The sequence below is a fragment of the Conger conger genome, chromosome 4 (genome assembly GCF_963514075.1).
Source record: "Conger conger chromosome 4, fConCon1.1, whole genome shotgun sequence".
NCBI lineage: Eukaryota > Metazoa > Chordata > Actinopteri > Anguilliformes > Congridae > Conger > Conger conger.
Genome location: NC_083763.1, coordinates 29,549,762 through 29,569,331, shown reverse-complemented (window position 1 = coordinate 29,569,331; position 19,570 = coordinate 29,549,762). Strand labels below are relative to the sequence as shown.

The 19,570-nt window shown below is 44.6% G+C and overlaps 1 protein-coding gene across 5 annotated transcripts in view; it reads left to right on the top strand.

Moving 5' to 3' along the window:
- LOC133127304 (abl interactor 1-like) overlaps window positions 1–19,570 on the top strand; it is a 49,001-nt gene that overhangs the window by 4,031 nt on the left and 25,400 nt on the right. For all 5 annotated transcript variants that reach the window (XM_061240082.1, XM_061240085.1, XM_061240083.1 and 2 more), the window contains exon 2: window positions 10,145–10,312. In XM_061240082.1, coding sequence (XP_061096066.1) covers window positions 10,145–10,312 — 168 coding nt within the window. The remainder of the gene's footprint in view (window positions 1–10,144; window positions 10,313–19,570) is intronic.

Below are 19,570 nucleotides of genomic sequence, written 5' to 3'. Positions count from 1 at the left end.
AGGCTGCCCCATGATTGGATCGTGCGAATCAAAGTAGGCATCGTCCTGGAGATCGGCTAAGGCAGAGTTTGGGTGTCTGCCTCTTCCTGTTTGTAGTCATGTGGGGGCGACATGGCTCAGGCAGTAAGAGCAGTCGTCTGGCAGTCGGAGGGTTGCCGGTTTGATCCCCCGCCCGGGCTGTGTCGAAGTGTCCCTGAGCAAGACACCTAACCCACAAATGCTCCTGACGAGCCGGTTGGTGCCGTGCATGGAAGCCAATCGGCATCGGTGTGTGAGTGTGTGTATGAATGGGTGAATGAGAAGCATCAATTGTACAGCGCTTTGGATAAAGGCGCTATATAAATGCCAACCATTTACCATTTACATGTTGTGTGTGTGTGTGTCTGTATTCATGTGCGTGTCCCTGAGCAAGACACCTAACCCCTAAATGCTCCTGACGAGGTGGTCAGTGCCTTGTATGGCAGCCAATCACCATCAGTGTGTGAGAGTGTGTACTTTCAATAAAGTATCCTATCATATCATGGTAGTGCAGCTCTGTTTCTCTGTTTGAATTCAAAGCTGACGGCTGTCATGTGTTGTAGATCCTTTCATCTCTACCACCACCTGTTACCCTGCCCCATTCACCATAGCATTCCTCTCACAACCATTGGCTGTACAAACAGGTGTCTCGTCTGTTCGGTGATCCTAAACATGAGGTCTGAACACCAGGGCAGCCTTTCTGACAAACACTGAGTGGGAGATCTCACTGTGGAATGTGCTTGAAAATGTATTTTGAAGGCATTTTGATAAATCAGTTTGCAAATGACTTCCAGTGTGTTGTAGCTGAATGGTCACTGTTACTTCTGGTACATTACTCTATTTGGCCTTGATCCTTGATGGTTAGTTGTGAAACCTTCTAAAATTTGTTGTCTTTAACTGCATAATGAGCTCAGCCATACGTATCAGTTGTCAGTTGTGCGGACACTGTGGTATGGGTGTTGGCTTGCGTTTCAGGTTTCAGGTTTCATCATCCTACCCTTGAGCCAAAAAGCCGGTAGTGAGGATTCAGTGATTCCATAAATATGATTTGTTTGTCTCCCAGTTTGGTTGTGCCCATTTTGTCATTTAACAACATAAAAACATATTATTCAAACCTAATGTTGTAATAGCTATTGCTACAGTATGTGCTGGGTATGTGCAGTGTATTGCATCTCCTATTTCCTACCTTGGGAATAGCCCATCAGACCAAACGCAGATGGCTCTGTGCTATTTGCATTCCATGTTCGACAATGATTCCCCTTTCTCTGCCCTTTCCTATCATGTCAGTGGAAGTTTTAATTGTGTAGACAATCCCTCAAGGTGAGGCAGAATTTAGCTTCCGGAGTCTTCCTTCTGCCTCTCCAGTCATTGAAGAACGTTTAAAATTTAAGTGGAGTGTGTAAGAAAGTGGGGGAAAACAAACTCACCTGCCAGTGGGTATTAGTCTAATGCGTCAGCTGGCACGAGCTGGGTGTTTCAGAAATTCTGCGGTGTCCGAAAATGACTGCCGTCATACAGGGAGTGCCAGGACCAGACTGCTGCTTCTTACGGCGTAGCCTGTCATTATGTGCGATCGGGGCGGGATATGTTTTCAACCTGTAGGCTAAGTGTAACAGTCGGTGCTCTGGATAAAAGCTTTGCCATCTGTGACCGCTCTGAGAGGTTTGTAGTGTAGTGCCACAAAAGCAGTGTTTTTTTTCCCCTTCCTGCCCCGCTGTCTTTAAGTTTCATGACGCCGCCCTCCGTTCCGCTAAACTTTGGCATGACGGAATCGCTGCCGCAGTTCATTGTTCCTGGAAAACAAAGGAAGGTTCCGGCAATGACCTCATTCAGATCGTTCATGAAGACAACGCTAACGCTAGGCTTCCTGAAATGACCACATTGACCTTAGGGTGTGGACCCCCTGATCTTATAAATGTATTTATTCCTGAAACCACAGGCAGCACTGTGCTTAACTACCATTTGGTGGCCAATGGTGTCAGCTTGACTTCACACTTCACGTGTGTGATGTGCGTGGTTGTCCTTTTCCTGTTTTAGGCTGCATTTCCAGTCAATCATTGGTGTATGGCCAGTGTATGAGTAAGCATAGTATACACCATCATCTCTGCATGACTCTTTTAGACCGGTATTATTTTTTGTGTGTAGTGATAGACAGTCCATCACCCCTTGAGAGTTTAAGGGCAACATTACTTTTATGTGTGTTATGATAGGAGCTGTCACCTCATGAAATAGTTTCAGGGCACCATTACTTTTATGTGTGTTATGATAGATAGAGACCCTCACCCTATGGAGCAGTTTTAGGGCAGCAGTTCTTTTATGGTTGTTACAAGAGACGGCGGCTGGATCGGCAGCACAGAGGCCTGATTGGCCAGGCCGTCTGCACACCTGACTCCCAGGTGAAAGTGGGCTAGAAAACCAGTAGTTCTTGATCCTCGAGGACCGTGATTTGAGTCACAGGGCGGTATTGTGTGGGTGTGTTTGCCAGTACATGTGTGCACATGCAAGTGTGCGTGTGTTTGCGTGTACATGGGGCGACATGGCTCCGGCAGTAAGAGCAGTCGTCTGGCAGTCGGAGGGTTGCCGGTTCGATCCCCTGCCCGGGCTGTGTTGAAGTGTCCCTGAGTAAGACACCTAACCCCCAAATGCTCCTGGCGAATGCTCCAATCGCCGTCGGTGTGAGTGTGTGTGTATGAATGGGTGAATGAGAAGCATCAATTGTACAGTGCTTTGGATAAAGGCGCTATATAAATGCCAACCATTTACCATTTACCATTTACATGTCGTGTGTGTGTGTGTGTCAGTATTCATGTGCGTGTGTTTGTTAGTATGCCTCTGTATGTATGTGTGTAGTGGCTGCGATGTGGTTGTATGTGTGACGATCTCGTCAGATGGCCAGGTCAGTAGTACATGTTTTGTGTGTTTGGTAAGACGTGTGTGAAGCAGAGAGAGCCTTGCAGTAAGAGCCATGTTTGGGATGCACTGTCCGTACTGCTGAGGCCTGTAATCTTTTTTTGCCGCAGGATTACTCCTCCCTGTCACACCCTGGTAGTCAGAAATCTCTGTCCACATTGATATTTTCCACAAATCACTGCACTCACTCCTGGTCCTGGAGAGCCGCAGGGTGTGCTGGCTTTTGTTGTTACTCAGCACTTAATTGATCAATTAAAGCAGTTAGTTACAGTTAACTCATCTCACCTGGTTGCTTGGGTCTGGATTGGTTGCTGATATTAAGGCAGAAACAAAAACCTGTGCACCCTGTGGCTCTCCAGGATCAGGAGTGAGGACCACTGTCTTTTACGGCTTGGTGTTGGTTCCCAGAAGAAGCACCCTCAACGCTGATATTTGGCTGTTGTTTTCTTTTCGGTGCTGGAACCGTGCAGGAGCCCAGGGCAGTCCTAGCATGGGACTACCCTGAAGGTGGAGGGAGGGGGGCTCAGGGGGCTGTACTAGGATTCGGGAGTAGGGGAGAGCAGCAGGTTGCTGTCAGCAACTTCCTTTCACACTGCTGTCGATTTCTCCCTCATCTCCGAAATCTCACTCTTTCAGGCTTCAAGCCTCAATCCTGTATTCATCTTGGTATAGACAAAATAGAAGGCAAGAGTTTTTTCCCCAGTGAGAGAACGGCAGCATATGGACTGGTTGTGACAGAAAAATCTGTGCCGAGCCGTGATGGCACAGCTAAAAAATGCTGCACGCCATACTGCTGATCATGGATTAGCACAGTGGAAGTATTAAACGGGATTCAAATCTTGTATTTGAGTTCAGTACTTTTCCAGCAACCACTTAAGACTCATGAAGGGTTTTCAGAAATGTGCTGCTGAACTGGCCTCCCAGGTGGGTGCAGGGGAATTTTTCTTGCCAATTTTGAAGACTCACTTCAGGCCATGTCTCCATATACACCCCCGTATATATAGTGGCTCCAGCCGGAGTTGATGATGCTGTGCTGAACATCCCAGCCATGCACTGGTCTTGGCAGATTTTTGCAGATTTTGGCTTTTGTAAACTCTCTTTGGGTACTGGTAGGGGTAAGCTCCCTTCAACTTGGTGCTACTCCTGTCCAATGTAAAGGCAGAGATGATTGAACAAAAAAGGACCAGCCCCCTTAATGTCATTTGCGTTGTCAGCTTGATCTGCAGCTATCACCTTCCTGGGAGATCAACCCCTGAGATTGCTAAGTAGTGCTGAAGACACTGGGCAACCAAACTGTCGCAGGTTCAATTCCCAGATGGGCCTCAGTAGTTGTAATGCATGGGCTCAAGGTAGTTTCTTTTCCTCTGGAAATGTACAGCTATATAAAAAGATAGTGCAGTTCTGTATTAAAAAGGGCTTGCTATCAAGTCCTGCCTGGGTAGGAACACCCACTGCGAATACAAATAATGAAATTCAGTTGTGTGGGCCAAACAGTGCTGTTTTTCTGGGATAGTTCTGTAGATCGTATTGGCCCAGGTTTAAGAGGTAAGCCTGTGTTGGTTTTGGTCCTTGGTGTGGTGTTTAGGTTCCCAGTGTTTGAAGGGGTATTTTTCTCCAGGACATTTGTATGTGCATATTACGTTTTTCTGTCATCATGCTGGGGGGTGGGCCCCACCAGGGCTCTGCACGGTGTTATTTCAGAGGGCAACGTTCCAGCTTGTCTCTCTCATTGCATGTTCAGCCTCCGTGTGTCTTTTCTTTCAAGAATCCAGCGAACATTCCTGTCTTGCGTTTTACATTCCAGAATATTGCTTTTGTAACAACTAAAAGTACAAGGGTACAGCTAAAAGATAAAAAGTAAAAAGGATTTGCATTTATTTTTTGGATTTAAACTATTTCCTTTAAAACATCTGGTATTGAAAAGGTAACTTTTAGTAACTCTGTGACATGGGAGGTGACTACTACCAGGGTCATGTTCCACAAAGCAGGATTACTGGGTCAGCTGGGTAACTGCGAAAGTAAAACTCAGAACAGGTCTACTGATTTCGGTCCACCTTCCAGATTTGGGATGGTTCCGGGTTTTATGCAGTGCAGTTATCCAGCTAACTCGGTAAACCTGCTTTGTGGATCAGGCCCGGGGCCAGAACTGATACTGAAGATTAATTGTGAGGAGAAAATGTCTGACGACATCTTGAGCGGCACCTTTTATGCATTGGAAATGGAAATGGAAAATATGCAGTTGCCGAACTGTACTTGTGACCAGTTTGCAGTAGGCTCTGCTGCTGTTGTGTAGGAACGTAATGTTAATGGCATTTGTGTGTGCATAAGTGTGGAGAGATGGGTGTGTGTGTCCATGAGGGTGTGTAAGTTACCCCTGTTGACCTGGGTAATGACCCTGCAAAGAAAATAAATAACACTGAGCATAGTTGTTTGGTTTCCTTAGCCATTTTAGAAGTAAAAAAATAAAATAAAAATCCGTTGAGAACATTTCTCTTTTTCAAGGTCACCCTGGGAGAAATGCCAGAGAGAATAGTTGCAAGTGGGGAGAGTGAGAGAGAACAGGGATAAAGCCCCAGGAGCAGGTTTTTGGGCCTTGTTCGAGGGTCCAACGTTGGAGTTCTTCCTTTTTCATTGAGGGACATTACTTCAGTTCTCCTCATTTACATTGACATTTTACATTTTAGTCATTTGGCAGATGCTTTTAATCCAAAGCAACTTTTTTTTTTGGGGGGGGGGGTTAGACAAGAGGGATATCAGAAAGGGGGGGTGGGGGGGGGGGGGTTAAATCAGGAGGGAGGACTAGGGTAAAGTTTGAAAAGGTGTGTTTTTAGTCTGTGTCAAAATAGGGGGAGGGATTCTGCTGTCCTGTGGTAGGCAAGTCATTCCACCACGGAGGAACCAGAACGGATGCATGTCAGCATCCCTATGTGCCCACCGAGGGCTTGAACCAGCAACTCTACAATTGCCAGTCAAGCAACCTACAACGAGGCTACCCTGCCAGCATTTCTGTATCTAGCGGCTGGGAGAGGCTTCCTTCTTACTTCACTGCTGGGAGGATGTCCTGGTTCTCCAGCAGAGGACAGCGGTGGATCCAGCTGGCTAGGCAATGCCCTCCCTTACCCTGGAACATCATCCTCTTGGGAGGAAGTCTGGAGGGCTTTCCTTCCTGGTGCGACCCTGCCCAATGATCACCTTGTCACTCTATCAACACCCCGCTCCCCTCCGGTCACACAGTAAAGTTAGCATGAACAACCTTCACTGTGCAACCGCAAGATCCATATTCCATTATTGCCACCTACCTTGGGTTAATCATTCAGGGCAGTTTGTTTTCCTTATCTTCTAGAACTTTCCCCTGTTCAGATTACTTTGTGTTATCAGGTGGGTGTATTACTCTTGCAAGTGCTATAAGGCAGTTGAGTTCCTTGTGCACACCTGCAAAACCAGACAAAGTAAGGAGATTGATTTCACTGAAACACTCATTATGACTTTTTCCCCCCCCAAGGGGAAAGGAAGATTATCAGAGAATGGCCAACTGTACTCTGTTATTGAGTTTCCTAAACAAAAATGAAGTTTCATGTTTACTGAGCCCGGAACAGGGCTTACCCTTAGGTCAGAGGCTAGAATGTTTGTTGCATTCCAGAGAAGACCACCGCATTCCTACTGGGCCCCCAAACACAGTTCTTATCTGCTGTATATCGACACAGTAAGGATTGCTGTTATCTTTCTGTATTAATCATATTATCAGAATGTGTAAATTCTCCTCGCTGCTGACCTAGTTTGTCTTGATTGGATAAAAGCCCCTACAGCTTCGTGGCCTTGAGATTGTGGAGTGGTTTGACGGACAGTGACATTGTTTTTAGTCAGTCTAAATCATCACAGAAAGTTGCGACAGGTGCGTAAGGCCAGAGGCGATAAGGCAAGAGGAATGGCAGGTTTTATCCAAGCGGCCAAAACCGAGCTCATTTCCTGGTGATGCTGAGAGCACTGTGAGACTGTGCTCACTAGCGCCACTGAGGTTCAAAGTGAATGGTACAATTGTGGTGAAAATACAAAATCAATCATTTTTTTCACACAACAAATTGTATTGTTTCTTTTTTTTTTTTTCTTCATCAAATGCCTCCACATGTGCTGATTTTCTTCAAGCTATTGTGTTGGGACAATACAGCATTACTTTGTGGACGAATCAGGGGCAGATTATGTCGCTCTCTCTCACATACTTAGTGGAGGAGCCACATGGGCTTCCCTACTGTGCAGTCTCTGGCTCCAAATTCTACAACATGGCGGTGCCAGTAAACGTCCCAGGCTTCAAAACGTTTTTCAGAAGCCTGTGGATAGTCAGTGGGTGACTCAACAGGCACTTGCTCCATATTTGTCTACAGTCTATGGCTTTATCCCACAGTAACCACGTTTTTGTAGCTACCATTTTTATTGATGATGTTGAAAAGCCTGTGCAGCCATTCATTTATTATATTGAGAACAGTGAGTTCCATTTTAATGTAAGCTGACCGTATCACCTGGGTTGTCTTGGTTGCAATTTAAACAAATTGATATGAACAGTGCCTTTTTCATGATTAAATTCCGCAGAAAAAAAAAAACACTGCAGTAACATTAATGAGTGCTATAGTATGGTTCAATTAAATTAAATGAAATACATTTTTGTATAGCGCTTTTCACAGGAGACTGTCATAAAGATGCTTTACAGAGTAACACAGAAGATAATTAAACATATCAGCCCTATGTCCCCAATAGCATGTAAGGTAAACGTCTGCCTTAGGGGAGAAAAACCCTCGAACAGTGGTGAGAAAAACCTCCCAGATAGGAGGAAATCTCAGGAGGAACCCGGCTATAGGGGCATGCCCATCCGCCGCTGCCCTATAAGTTTAATTTATGAAACTAGTAGGTAAACTAGAGTCTGTACTGAGGGGTGTAGGGTCTGGAGTTCAGAGGGTAGGGGGATGAATTTGTAGCTCCAGGTGCATGTGCCCAGTCTGCTGGATGTTTTTTTGTGCATTTACACATTAAAATGTATAATTTCAGTCACTGAATTGCTTACATTTAGGCTACTTTGTTTCCAAAGCCTAATTTGGCCCCAAATTCAAAGGAAATGGCAAAAGCCGACAGACATCACATCCCTCCAGCACTCAGTTTGAGATCCCCGATTGCAGTGATGTTTGACAGCAGTGCCGGGGAAAATGCATTTGGTTTTGTTGTATCACTCTCCGTTTCCAGATTTTGAAACATTTCCTGCACACAGAATGCAAAATATGCGGATTGTGACCTTTATTTTAATGTATGCTTTTGTTAGCATGTAAATGTGAACTGTGAACTGTGAAATGTGGTCATCTTTGCTCCAGATGTAGATGTGGAGGGAGTATTCTGTGTCTGAGGTTGAAATCACTGAAGATGTGCGAGATCGTCTTGCATGTAGAACAGAATGAATCCCTTTCACTGTGAGTTGTAAACTGTGCAAATGAATAATGTATAAAGACCGGTGCTGCATTACAGCAGTATGCAAGCCAAATCCATAAATAATATGGAATATGATATATAGGCTATTATTTATTATTGGCACTGGCACTATTAGGTCTGTGATGTTCCTGTGTGCAGCCAATTGTGTGGACCCTTTTTTTTTTTTTGAAAGGACAATGTGTCAACATTTATACTGTAAAACACAGTATGATTTTATATGGTGATACCCAAGGTGATGTGTGTGGGTGTGGGTGTGGGTGTGGGTGTGGGTGTGGGTGTGGGTGTATGAGTGCATTTGTGCTTGTATGAGTGTGCCTGCATGACCATGCTTGCTGGTGTCTACCAAGATAGATGGCTACTGCACAGTAAAAGTTCCCTGGAAGAATGTCAACTCATTCCCCTAGGGTGTTTTCTGTTACCCCTTTAACGAGAACAGCAGTAGCCTGTCCTTCTTTGACCTTCAGGATCATTTCACATGATTCTACTGTTATTCGTAGGTTTGCAGCTAATCGATAGCATGGAACTCACAGGCCGTATTTTGAGGCCAAACATTGTCAAAACTTTAGATGAACAATAGCTGACCACACCCGGGCGGACCTGGTGTTTTTAATGTCTTCCTTTAAATGTTTGTGAAAAGGTCTGTCGGATTTCAATGTGCTAAATGTCATTCTGAGAATATGGAAGTATTCATGTCCTCACTTATCAATTGTCTTCCTGTCCCAGCTGTGAGTTTTCTCTGTTCACTAAGGTTTAGACAAATGTTATGCCCATTTGGTGCATATAGGCAAATGAGTCATGAATTATGGCACAATGCAGAAATAGGCTCAGAAATTGCTTAGGTTGTCTACTGTGTCTTGTTGGAAAAAAGGATTTGTATTACCCCTGTAAAACCACCTCAGCTCTGTTTGGTGTTCACAAACCCTCTCAGGTAACACTTTACAATAATGGTACATGAATTCGCATTAACTAATGTATAACTAACTACTGAGAAGTTCATCTGTAAAGCTTTGTGTACTTGTTTATATATCTTTTGGCAATTCATGGTAACAACTACATTAGTTAATCAGTTGTAGTTGTTAATAGTTTTAAGCGTGAACTCCATTAAAGTTACTGTCAGACAGCTATAAGCTGATGAGATTTTCTGTTATGAGAGAACACTTTTTGGGCGATTTGAGCAGGTTTCCTAGGGGGGGTCCTGTCTATTTTCCTCTGGCAGGTGATTTCAGTCCTTGAGCTTAGCGGTGCCGCCTTTGAGTCTTCTAAGTACAATAACGGGATGTTTCCAGGAAGTAACGTTCCCAAGAGGGCGTTCCTTTCTACAGCTCGAACCCAGAGCCTTGTAAACAACCCTGAGCTCAAAGGCAGGCGAGCCGAAACCCTGGTCATGAATTTATGCCTAGAATACCTTAATAATCAAATGGCTAAAATACTGCCTACCTAAATATCACTTCTTTTTTTTTATACCAAATGCAATTAGCATATAGAATTTTGATAAATAAACGTATCATAGTATAATGCAAGATTTCAGCAATACGGACCTATGAGGCAGTTTTATGCAATTATATGTTATTTGAATGTCTTAATGTTTTAACATGAATGAGATTCAGATGCGAGTGATGATTTGTTTTTTTTATGTCTTTAATGTATTTATATTGTAACGTGAAACCGAAAAACTAATTTCCTCCCAGTATGGACAATAAAGTAAAAATGTAAAGTTAACTGCTCCCCCTCCACCCCCCGTCTACAGGCCCAAGACAAGCGGAAAGCTCTGGAGGAGACCAAAGCCTACACCACCCAGTCTCTGGCTAGCGTGGCCTACCAGATCAATGCCTTAGCCAACAACGTGCTACAGCTGCTGGACATCCAGGCCTCCCAGCTGAGAAGAATGGAGTCGTCCATCAACCACATCTCCCAGGTCGGGCCTCCACACTGTCTGACCGTGCACATCCTACCTTCTGTGCTGCCTAATCTTCCCCAAAACCCTCTGCTTTTCCCTCCCAAGGAGTGCACCCATCCATCCTCTACCTCAGGTGTATTCACATCTGGACCTCGAGGCCAGTAGTGCTGCTGGATTTCATTCTTCCCCTGGAATGAGGGCTGATTTAAACCTGGGACCCCGGTTGAGTTCAATCTTTGGCCGATAATAAAGTGGCATTAATTTTCTAATTGGCTTATCGGGTGAAAAGAACTGGCAGTGAGGCTTGGCCTCGAGGGCCTCATTTGAGTATCCCCGCTCTACCCAAACTGCACACTTATGCAATGCAGTCCATAAGTATTTGGACAGTGGTACAATTTCTGTTCTTTTGGCTCTTTTAGCTTTTTTTATACCTGTACTCAGGAAGCGATTGAGTACACTAATTAAACACTGAGGACTAATTAAACAGCTGAGAAGCAAATCAGTGGTTAATTACTTTTGGTCCCCTAGAATTGGAGGGGGGGTGACAGTCTGCACTTTAACCTCATATTCATAATTTAATTTCAGAGCCGAAATAACTGAAATTGTACCACTGTCCAAATGCTTACGGACTGCACTGTAACTATCGACCCACTGTCCATCTGGGCAGAGCATTGCCGATTGCGTCTACCCATTCGGTACCCCGCTACTTCATGCTAACAACTTTTTAGCCTCCTCAAACACCATCCATCTCATTGCACACACCCACCCTAATTACTGCATCCCATTTCCTGTGTACTATTAGCTGCCCAATACTATCAGTGAATTTAAATGCCATAGATGATGAAACGCAGTAATTGCTTTTGGACCCACCCCGGTAATCTCATTCTCTCAGTTCGCTCAGTCCATATCCATTTCCTTGCTGATAAGCCCTTGCGGCTGGTCATATCCTGCTATCGATCATCCTGTAATGTGCAGGTTAATTAAGGACATGCAGTAAATCGGTAGCAGTGGGTGCTGATAACTATGCTTTTAAGCCCTCTCAAATGGAATGTACTGTATGCATCTTGTGTTTCAAGGTATGCTTGCGTAGGTTTTCAGAACTAATTCTTCTGCTTGTATATTGCATAATGGATGATCTGGTCAGAGATGGTTCTCTTCCCTCCCTGCTGGAGAAGTGGTTAATTAGACTGCTGTTTAAGAGATGTCTAAATTAGGACAAAATCAAGGCAAAATTTCAGCCAGTTCTCTGATAGGGTCCTTGGTATTTCTTATATCATGGGTTGCTACTCATAGTATTTATGTATCTTCACTTGTGTTTACAAAAGAATAAAAACTTTTGAGCAAAATAAAGGCCACTGGTCTGAGCTTAAAATTAATACTTGCGTTTGATATGCCTAAATCAAGAAAGCTGGACATCGAATGGAAGGGTATTCCTCAGCTCAACAACATCATGAATGTGTGGAATGCTAGATGATCAACTGCTGTTTGTTTTAATACTGGAATGCACTGCTCAGACCTTTTAAGCTTGGTCCCTTTGGATGGTAATTATCAGCCGGAATAGTGTTTAAGGCTTTAAGAATCAATGTCTGTAACCAAGGTGAGGCCACATGTTATACTCCTCATCACCTCCACCTTCACAATAATAATAGTTATTATTACAATAACATATTATTACTAATTCTGTAGTTATATAATACTAGTTATTATATAATTATTATGGCTTATATAATTATATAATGCTGACATGTGTTCAGTGCCCCCCCCCTTCCTCACAGCAGGATGTGACATGGAGGTCTCTAGAGTGGCTTTGTGGCACAGGGCTCAGATTTCTGCATCCACACACAGAGGGAATTCTCTTGTCTTGGGTTCCCAGACGTGCATGTGAGCGTGCTCGGTATCCATGGCGATGTCTCCTAAAGATAGCCGTCGGAATGAGAGGTCGCGGCAAGCGGGCCGTTCCAGTCCGGTCTCCTCATCGAGGTCTCTCCCTGCTCAATTATTTTTGAATAAAAATAACGCCTGCTTGTTTGCTTTCTCTCTTATCCGCCTCTTTTATGGTCGGACATGCGTTGAGTAAAGCGGTGTTTGACATGGTTATCTGTCGTATCAGGGAGATCCGGAGCTCACAGATACCCACTCTGTGGGTGTACGCAAGGCTGTTGAGGTTGTGGGTCTTCCGGTGGGGAAACAAGTGCAGGCTTTATGGCACTGCTAAGTAGGAGAGGAATGGGGTGTCCATGTCCGTGTGTGTGCGTGTGTATTTATACATTTGTATTACATGCAGGTATTTGCTAGACTCTCTTATCCAGAGTGACTCGCACAACTTTTTTTTTTTTTTTTTTTTTTTTTTTTTTTTTTTTTTTTTACATGCTCCAAAGCACACTTACCGGGAAAGCACTGCACAATGCCCCAAACGGGACCGGTAACCTAACACGACTCAAAAAACAATCAATGTTATCGATGTAAGGATGGAAAGAACTCCTCCATCAAAACCTGCAGAAAGATGACCATTTACCATTCATGTACCAATTCATGGAAAAGTACCTTGCTCATGTGTCCTATGGGAATTGATGGGAAACACACAACTGAGTTAAAAGCCCAGGTCCCCAACCACTATACTGCACTGTCACTCTGGTGTAGGGTGACAGTGTATTATACGGGAAGGGGGTGCAAATTTATGCCGCCCCCATTATTGCTGCTTCTTAGAATCCACCACTCCATTACCTGCTCTAAAGAACAGGAGACTGCTATGTGTGTGAATGTTGGAAGGGAAAGAACAGGGGTGCCCCCGCTGTTGTACAGATCCACAGGTGCTGGGATGTGTTAAACGGACTAATGATGAGTCATTGTCATTGATGACCCTCATGGCTGCATCAAATGCTCCCTGGCAAATGTCATTGTTCAAATAGCATTTCATCATTGTCAGGTGTAGCTATCATATCATTGCTTACAGTATCTAATTTGTCATTGTTTGTGTGAAAATGCACAATCCCTTGTGGTTTGCAGAACTGCTCCTCTTCCCTCTCTCTGATGCTTTTCCCCATTATCTGCTCAGAACAAGGGACTGATACATTCAGCTCTGTACTCCAGTGCTTTGGATGTGAAATGAACAGACTAAAGGCAATCAAAAGCCTAGAATCAAGACTAGACACTGAAATCGTCCATATGCCTGCACTAATGAAATTACTGAGTACACCTGACTAATCGGACTAAACTGCTGAGGAGCCCTAAAATGGGGGGACTATGTATAAAAGAGATCACTCGATTATGGATGCAAATACCCTCAAATTAAGGCCGGACTTAAACCTCATATCCATTGTTTAATTTTAAATACAATGTGCTGGAATACAGAGCCAAAAGAACAGCAACTGTACCACTGTCCAAATACTCCAAATGCAGACTCACTGGGTGTGTCAATGTACACAACACCAGCCTTCAACTCGGTGAGCTAGTACCAAGCTGTTGGTAGGCTACTGACGGTGGTTGTTCGCTGCTAATGTAAGGGGTGTGGAGCCAGTAGGCCTCAACACACCATATCTCTGGCACAGTGATTTGGAGCAACAGTATGCCTGTTCTCCTCTATAGGGCATAGAACATCCAAAGATTCTATTATTTTTGTGCAAATGTGCATTGTGTTAGAGCAGTGCGCTTGGGGGCCCCCTCTCTGCCATGATTTTTAATTAAGGCTTTTGCTGTAGTTAAACATCAGGGTAACGGGTGCTTGCTTTGTATGTGTATGTGTGCGTGTGTGTGTATGCCTGCATATGCATTTGCATGTGCATGCATAGTTGTGTGTGTGTGTGTGTGTGTGTGTGTGTTTTACAGTATGTGTTTGTGTGTGAGTCTGCGTGTCTTTAGACATTGTAAATGTGTGTGTGTGTGCAGGTGTGTTTTTGCGTGTGTATGTGTGTTGTACGTGTGTATGTTTTTGCATATGTGTGTGTTTGTTGTGGTGCGTCTGTGTGTGTTTGTTCTTGTGCATGTTTGTTCTGGTGCGTATGTGTGTGTTTGTTCTGGTGCATATGTGCGTGTTTGTTCTGGTGCGTATGTGCGTGTTTGTTCTTGTACGTATGTGTGTGTTTGTTCTGGTGCGTATTTGTGTTTGTTCTGGTGCGTATTTGTGTTTGTTCTCATGCGTATGTGCGTGTTTGTTCTCATGCGTTTGTGCATGTTTGTTCTCATGCGTTTGTGCATGTTTGTTCTTGTGCGTATGTGTGTGTTTGTTCTGTTGTGTATGTGTGTGTTTGTTCTCATGCGTATGTGTGTTTATTCTGGTGCGTATGTGTGTTTGTTCTGGTGCGTATGTGTGTTTGTTCTGGGGCGTATGTGTGTTTGTTCTGGTGCGTATGTGCGTGTTTGTTCTGGTGTGTGTGTGTGTTCTGGTGCGTATGTGTGTTTGTTCTTGTGCGTATGTGTGTGTTTGTTCTGGCGTGTATGTGTGTGTGTGTTCTGGTGTGTATGTGTGTGTTTGTTCTGGTGTGTATGTGTGTGTTTGTTCTGGTGCGTATGTGTGTTTGTTCTGGTGCATATGTGCGTGTTTGTTCTGGTGCGTATGTGTGTGTTTGTTCTAGTGTGTGTGTGTTCTGGTGCGTATGTGTGTTTGTTCTTGTGCGTATGTGTGTGTTTGTTCTGGTGTGTATGTGTGTGTGTGTGTTCTGGTGTGTATGTGTGTGTGTGTGTTCTGGTGTGTATGTGTGTGTGTGTTCTGGTGTGTATGTGTGTGTTTGTTCTGGTGCGTATGTGTGTGTTTGTTCTGGTGCGTATGTGTGTTTGTTCTGGTGCATATGTGCGTGTTTGTTCTGGTGCGTATGTGTGTGTTTGTTCTGGTGTGTGTGTGTTCTGGTGCGTATGTGTGTTTGTTCTTGTGCGTATGTGTGTGTTTGTTCTGGTGTGTATATGTGTGTGTGTTCTGGTGTGTATGTGTGTGTTTGTTCTGGGGTGTATGTGTGTGTTTGTTCTGGTGTGTATGTGTGCAGAGAGCCGGCTCTTCGGTATTAGAATTCCGCGGACGCGTCAGCGGGGCTGCAGTAGCCAAGGGAACCGAGAGAGCTGCTACCTGCTGCAGAGACACTGCACACAGTGAGTGCTTTGTTCTGACCGCTCCTGTTCCACTCCGCTGAGGACCATCTTCAAGCTATACTGCAGCGCTTGTCTGATTGCAGCCCAAAATTGAGATGAAATGATAAAAGTAGGGAGGCATTTATTTGAAAATGTGTCCACATTGTCCACTTCGTCCACTTCGTCCATTGTGGCCAAACAGCCACTTTTGAAGGGGTTTGTTTGTATTTAATTTATATTGATGGAACAGCCATGTTAGCAGGATGAACTGCTGGGAGATGCTGTTTGAAAAGCCATGTCTTTCAGCAGAGGTGATGGCTCTATTGTTCCCGCTCCTCAGTGATTGGCGCACAGAAAGAGTATTATCTCACTGTGATGGTGAGTGCGGGGCTGGTGTGTGGATCTTTGTCCCCATCACCACCAGCCCCTGCCAAAGCAATTTACACTAAATCACGTTTTATCGCCAGCCATCGGCATGCACACGCGCTAACCTGGCGCAACCTAATTAGACACCGGGCCAAGCTGAGCCTGATTTTGTCATCATAAATGTTATATCCTAGAATGTAGTTTCCTGTACACAGGACCCAACAACAAACATAATTATTCAGACACATTAACAAATTATTTACATTTGTTTTGTTATGTGACAAATGTTTCCTTAAGAACGTTTACTTTTTCAAATTGATTTTCAACTGACAGATAAAATCTGTGGGGCCTTAATTGCTGAGCTGCGGAACCCTGACCACTAAATTAAACCATTCGTGGTAACTGAGAAGCCAAACAATATAAATTTATGAAGCCATTGCAGAAAACTGCAAATATGGGGGCTCCCCAGAGTTCAGCTTTAGAACCGTAGTTGTATTGGAATAAATAACAGTAGTCTGCGCATATTCTCATTCTGCGTGAATAAATATAGAATGTGTAGGTTATAGACATATGGCTGGTATTTAGTGTTTGGAAAGTGAGGCCTGAGGGAGTGATTGCAGGGTGCCGGCAGCGGAAGGGTGGTGGGGGTGAGGGGGGGGTTGAGTGGGAGAGTAAGCGGAGGTAATGAGCTGACACAGAGACACTTGGCAGTAATGAAGCGAGGTTCCTCACGCGTATCTCTCTCTCTCTCTATCCCTCTCTCTCTCTCTCTCTCATTCATCCTCGTCTGGTGCACAGAGACGAGACAAAGCGCTGGGTGTTTGGGGCCCTGAGCCATCGCATTGAAAAGATTCATGGCAGTGCTTTTGTATTGTTGTTTTTTGAAAGCTAACGCTTTTAGTGGTGGAGTGTCGGAGCGCTCCGGCTATAACGGGTGCCTCTCCCCCGAGGTGTCTGCTGGTGTTACTCCTCGGTTAGAGACTCCACGAGGAAGTGTGCTCGCCAGGGAGTATCCAGTGCTGAATGCCATCAGGGTCACTCTGGCTGAGACGTTCTCCTGGTGTGCTTCATAACACAACATAATGACAAGAACAGGCCATCCAGCCCAGCAATGCTAGCCTTTCCTTGTCGCTGAAGTGCACCTAATGCTTAGCTTACTTAAAAGCTAGGTGGTAACTAGCACCGTATCAAGCCTGGTCTTCAAAACCCCCCAGAATTTCTGCCTCCACTACATGACCTGGTAAGCTGTTTCATAGTGACTACTCTCACCACTGTTCGGAATATATCCTTTGCTAATTTCTATTTGTGCCCCTTCAAATTTATGATTAGGTTTTTCTCCATTTTAGTGCTGCATGTTACCCCTGCTACAGTGATTACATTCTCTCTCCTGCACACTGGTGTGTAAGAGCTTCTTCCTCTGGGGGTGACCTGGAGTGACCCCTCTGTATATGCTCTGGACGGAAGTGCATTTTAGCAGATGGTGAGGGAGAGTTAAATAAACATAAATAAAATGAGGTTTGTTTAAAAAAATGGGTTTTCTCTTTGGGAACTTGAAGGGTGTACGTGTGCACACGCTCACGTCTGCACGCATATGTGCTCTTGGGTCCGTGCTTGCGCATGTACGCGTTTGCATGTGCATATGCACGTATGCGCCCATCTGTGCATAGGGTAAATTCGGGGGTCGATCAGGACACATTTAGCTAGCAGCAGTTGGCCAAGCTGGGCTGGAGTTGTTGTGCCCTTCAGTTCTGGTTCACCCAAGAATGAAATTAAAGCGTGTTTTCACTTACTCAGAGTACTATATAACCATCCCAGAACACACAACAGTTTACATTATTAAAAACTCAACAGGAACGTCTCTTTCCAAATATACTGACATAGTTACTGATGGACATGAACAAAGTTCAAGAAATGCTCATTTAATCGAGAACTAGTTAACTAGTTCTAGCATTTCATCCTACCTACCAAGGTGTCCTACCAAAGGAAGTTTTATTTTCTTGTGTTTAGTGACACGGTCTTTGAATTCATGCTACCTTCATCTGGATTTTTTTTTATTCACCAAATTTAGTATCGCACGCTTTTTAGAGCAGGTTTTTTTTTGTTCGTTTTTTTGGTTGGGTCTCAGGGCCTTTGCGGGAAACCCCAAAACCGTTCCACGGGGACTGTTCTGCAAAGCACCCACCGCCCCCAAACTGCTCCTTGTCCCTCAGACAGAACTTTCAGTCGAACAGCTCATCCGCGCCCTGTTTGGCAGGCGGCATTCGTGAGTCACCCAAACATTCCAACGACTTCTCATCGGCTCCGAAAGCCCCCCTTCATTTCCTCCGGTGTTGAAGCGCATCCTCGAGGGAGTGATGCGGTTCATTAAAAAAAGCCAAGCGAGGGATTTTTCCTTCCACAAAAGCTGTTGAGTAAATCATAGGGCCCTTAACGGTGTCATAACCTGGAATCGAAGCGCTGAATATCTCCCTCCATCGGACTGCTTGACTTTAAACAAGAGACAGATGTTCGTATGGCAAAGATCACGTCTTGCGTCCTCTATGTTTAGATTATGCCGAGAGCAACTAAACCTTTCACGGTCTAATTTTCTGCATGCGCTGTTCGATAAGGAAGTGTGTACAAGTCCACTTGTTTTATTTTGGGTTACTTAAATCTTTCCCAATCTCATGTAAACTCATGTAGGTATTGGCAAGCTGGAGTTGGCCGGCCTATATCAGCTGATTTGACTGCATTTCTCTCGGTTTTTCCGGAAGCTTCTCTGGGGAGGATGAATGGCGCGTAATCGGCCGAGCCGCTGTTGTAGCTCGGCGATGAGAAACACTCAAACACACTCAATAGCGCCGTCTCCTATCGACCAATCCACTGAGGGTGCCGTCAAGCCGATGAACGAACAGACGATCGATAGAATGACGATGTCTCTCTCTCCCCCTCTCCCTTCACCATCCTCTCTTGCCATTTGTCCTTTTCTTCTTTCCCCCTCTTTCTGCCCTCTGTCAGCTTCAGCTCGCTTTTTTCAGGAATCCTGTGTCTGTTGCCTGGATGCAGAAAATAACAGATGGGACTTCTAATTCTGTGGAACCACGAGAAGTAGAACCCTGTGTAATGATTTATTATGATATACTTATCAGTGATAAGAAAGCATTAACACCCTGTTAAGAAAAATCAACATACTCTAAAATAGATGTTTAAAATAGAAAACGATGTAAAAGTGTTTTTACTTGTCCCACAGACAGTGGCAGGGTGCATCGTGATAGTCTGTGAATGCTGTACACCTCTGGCCTATTCTGTGGGGAATTCTGTTATTCTTGGGATTTATTTAGGAATTCAGCCATGAGGAAATTTGTTTTTACCACTACGTCACGTGCACTGCAGTGTGCTTAAATCACGGTTGCCAGATTTGCCTGCTTGGGTGTGCGTTCCTTAGCTATGAGTTCAGAATATTTGGCCAAATATTTTGTCATTGTGGACATCCAATCTGCTCCGACTGTGCTTTCTTGCCTTGCGACTGTGTTTTTGTGTGATATGTAATTTTCTTTGCCTTGTGTAAATAAATCGGTTGACTGATCATCTGTGCAGGGGTGTGTCCTTTTCTCTTTCCTTCCATCTCTTCTTCCTCAAGCTCTCCCCCCCCCCCGCCTCTCTTGCGCTCCCTCAGTCTCTCCTCTCTTTCTCTCCTTCTCCCTTTTTGTCTCTCCGCTCTGCTATCCCGACGTTTCTGTGTCTTTATCTCCATCAGGCAGTAGCTGCAAGTTCCCAGAACGACTGGGTTTTGCAAACTATTGTTCTTGTGTTTTTTTTTTTTTTTTTTTTTCTGCTGAAAAGCCTCCGAGTCTGGCGAGAGGTTCGGGCTCG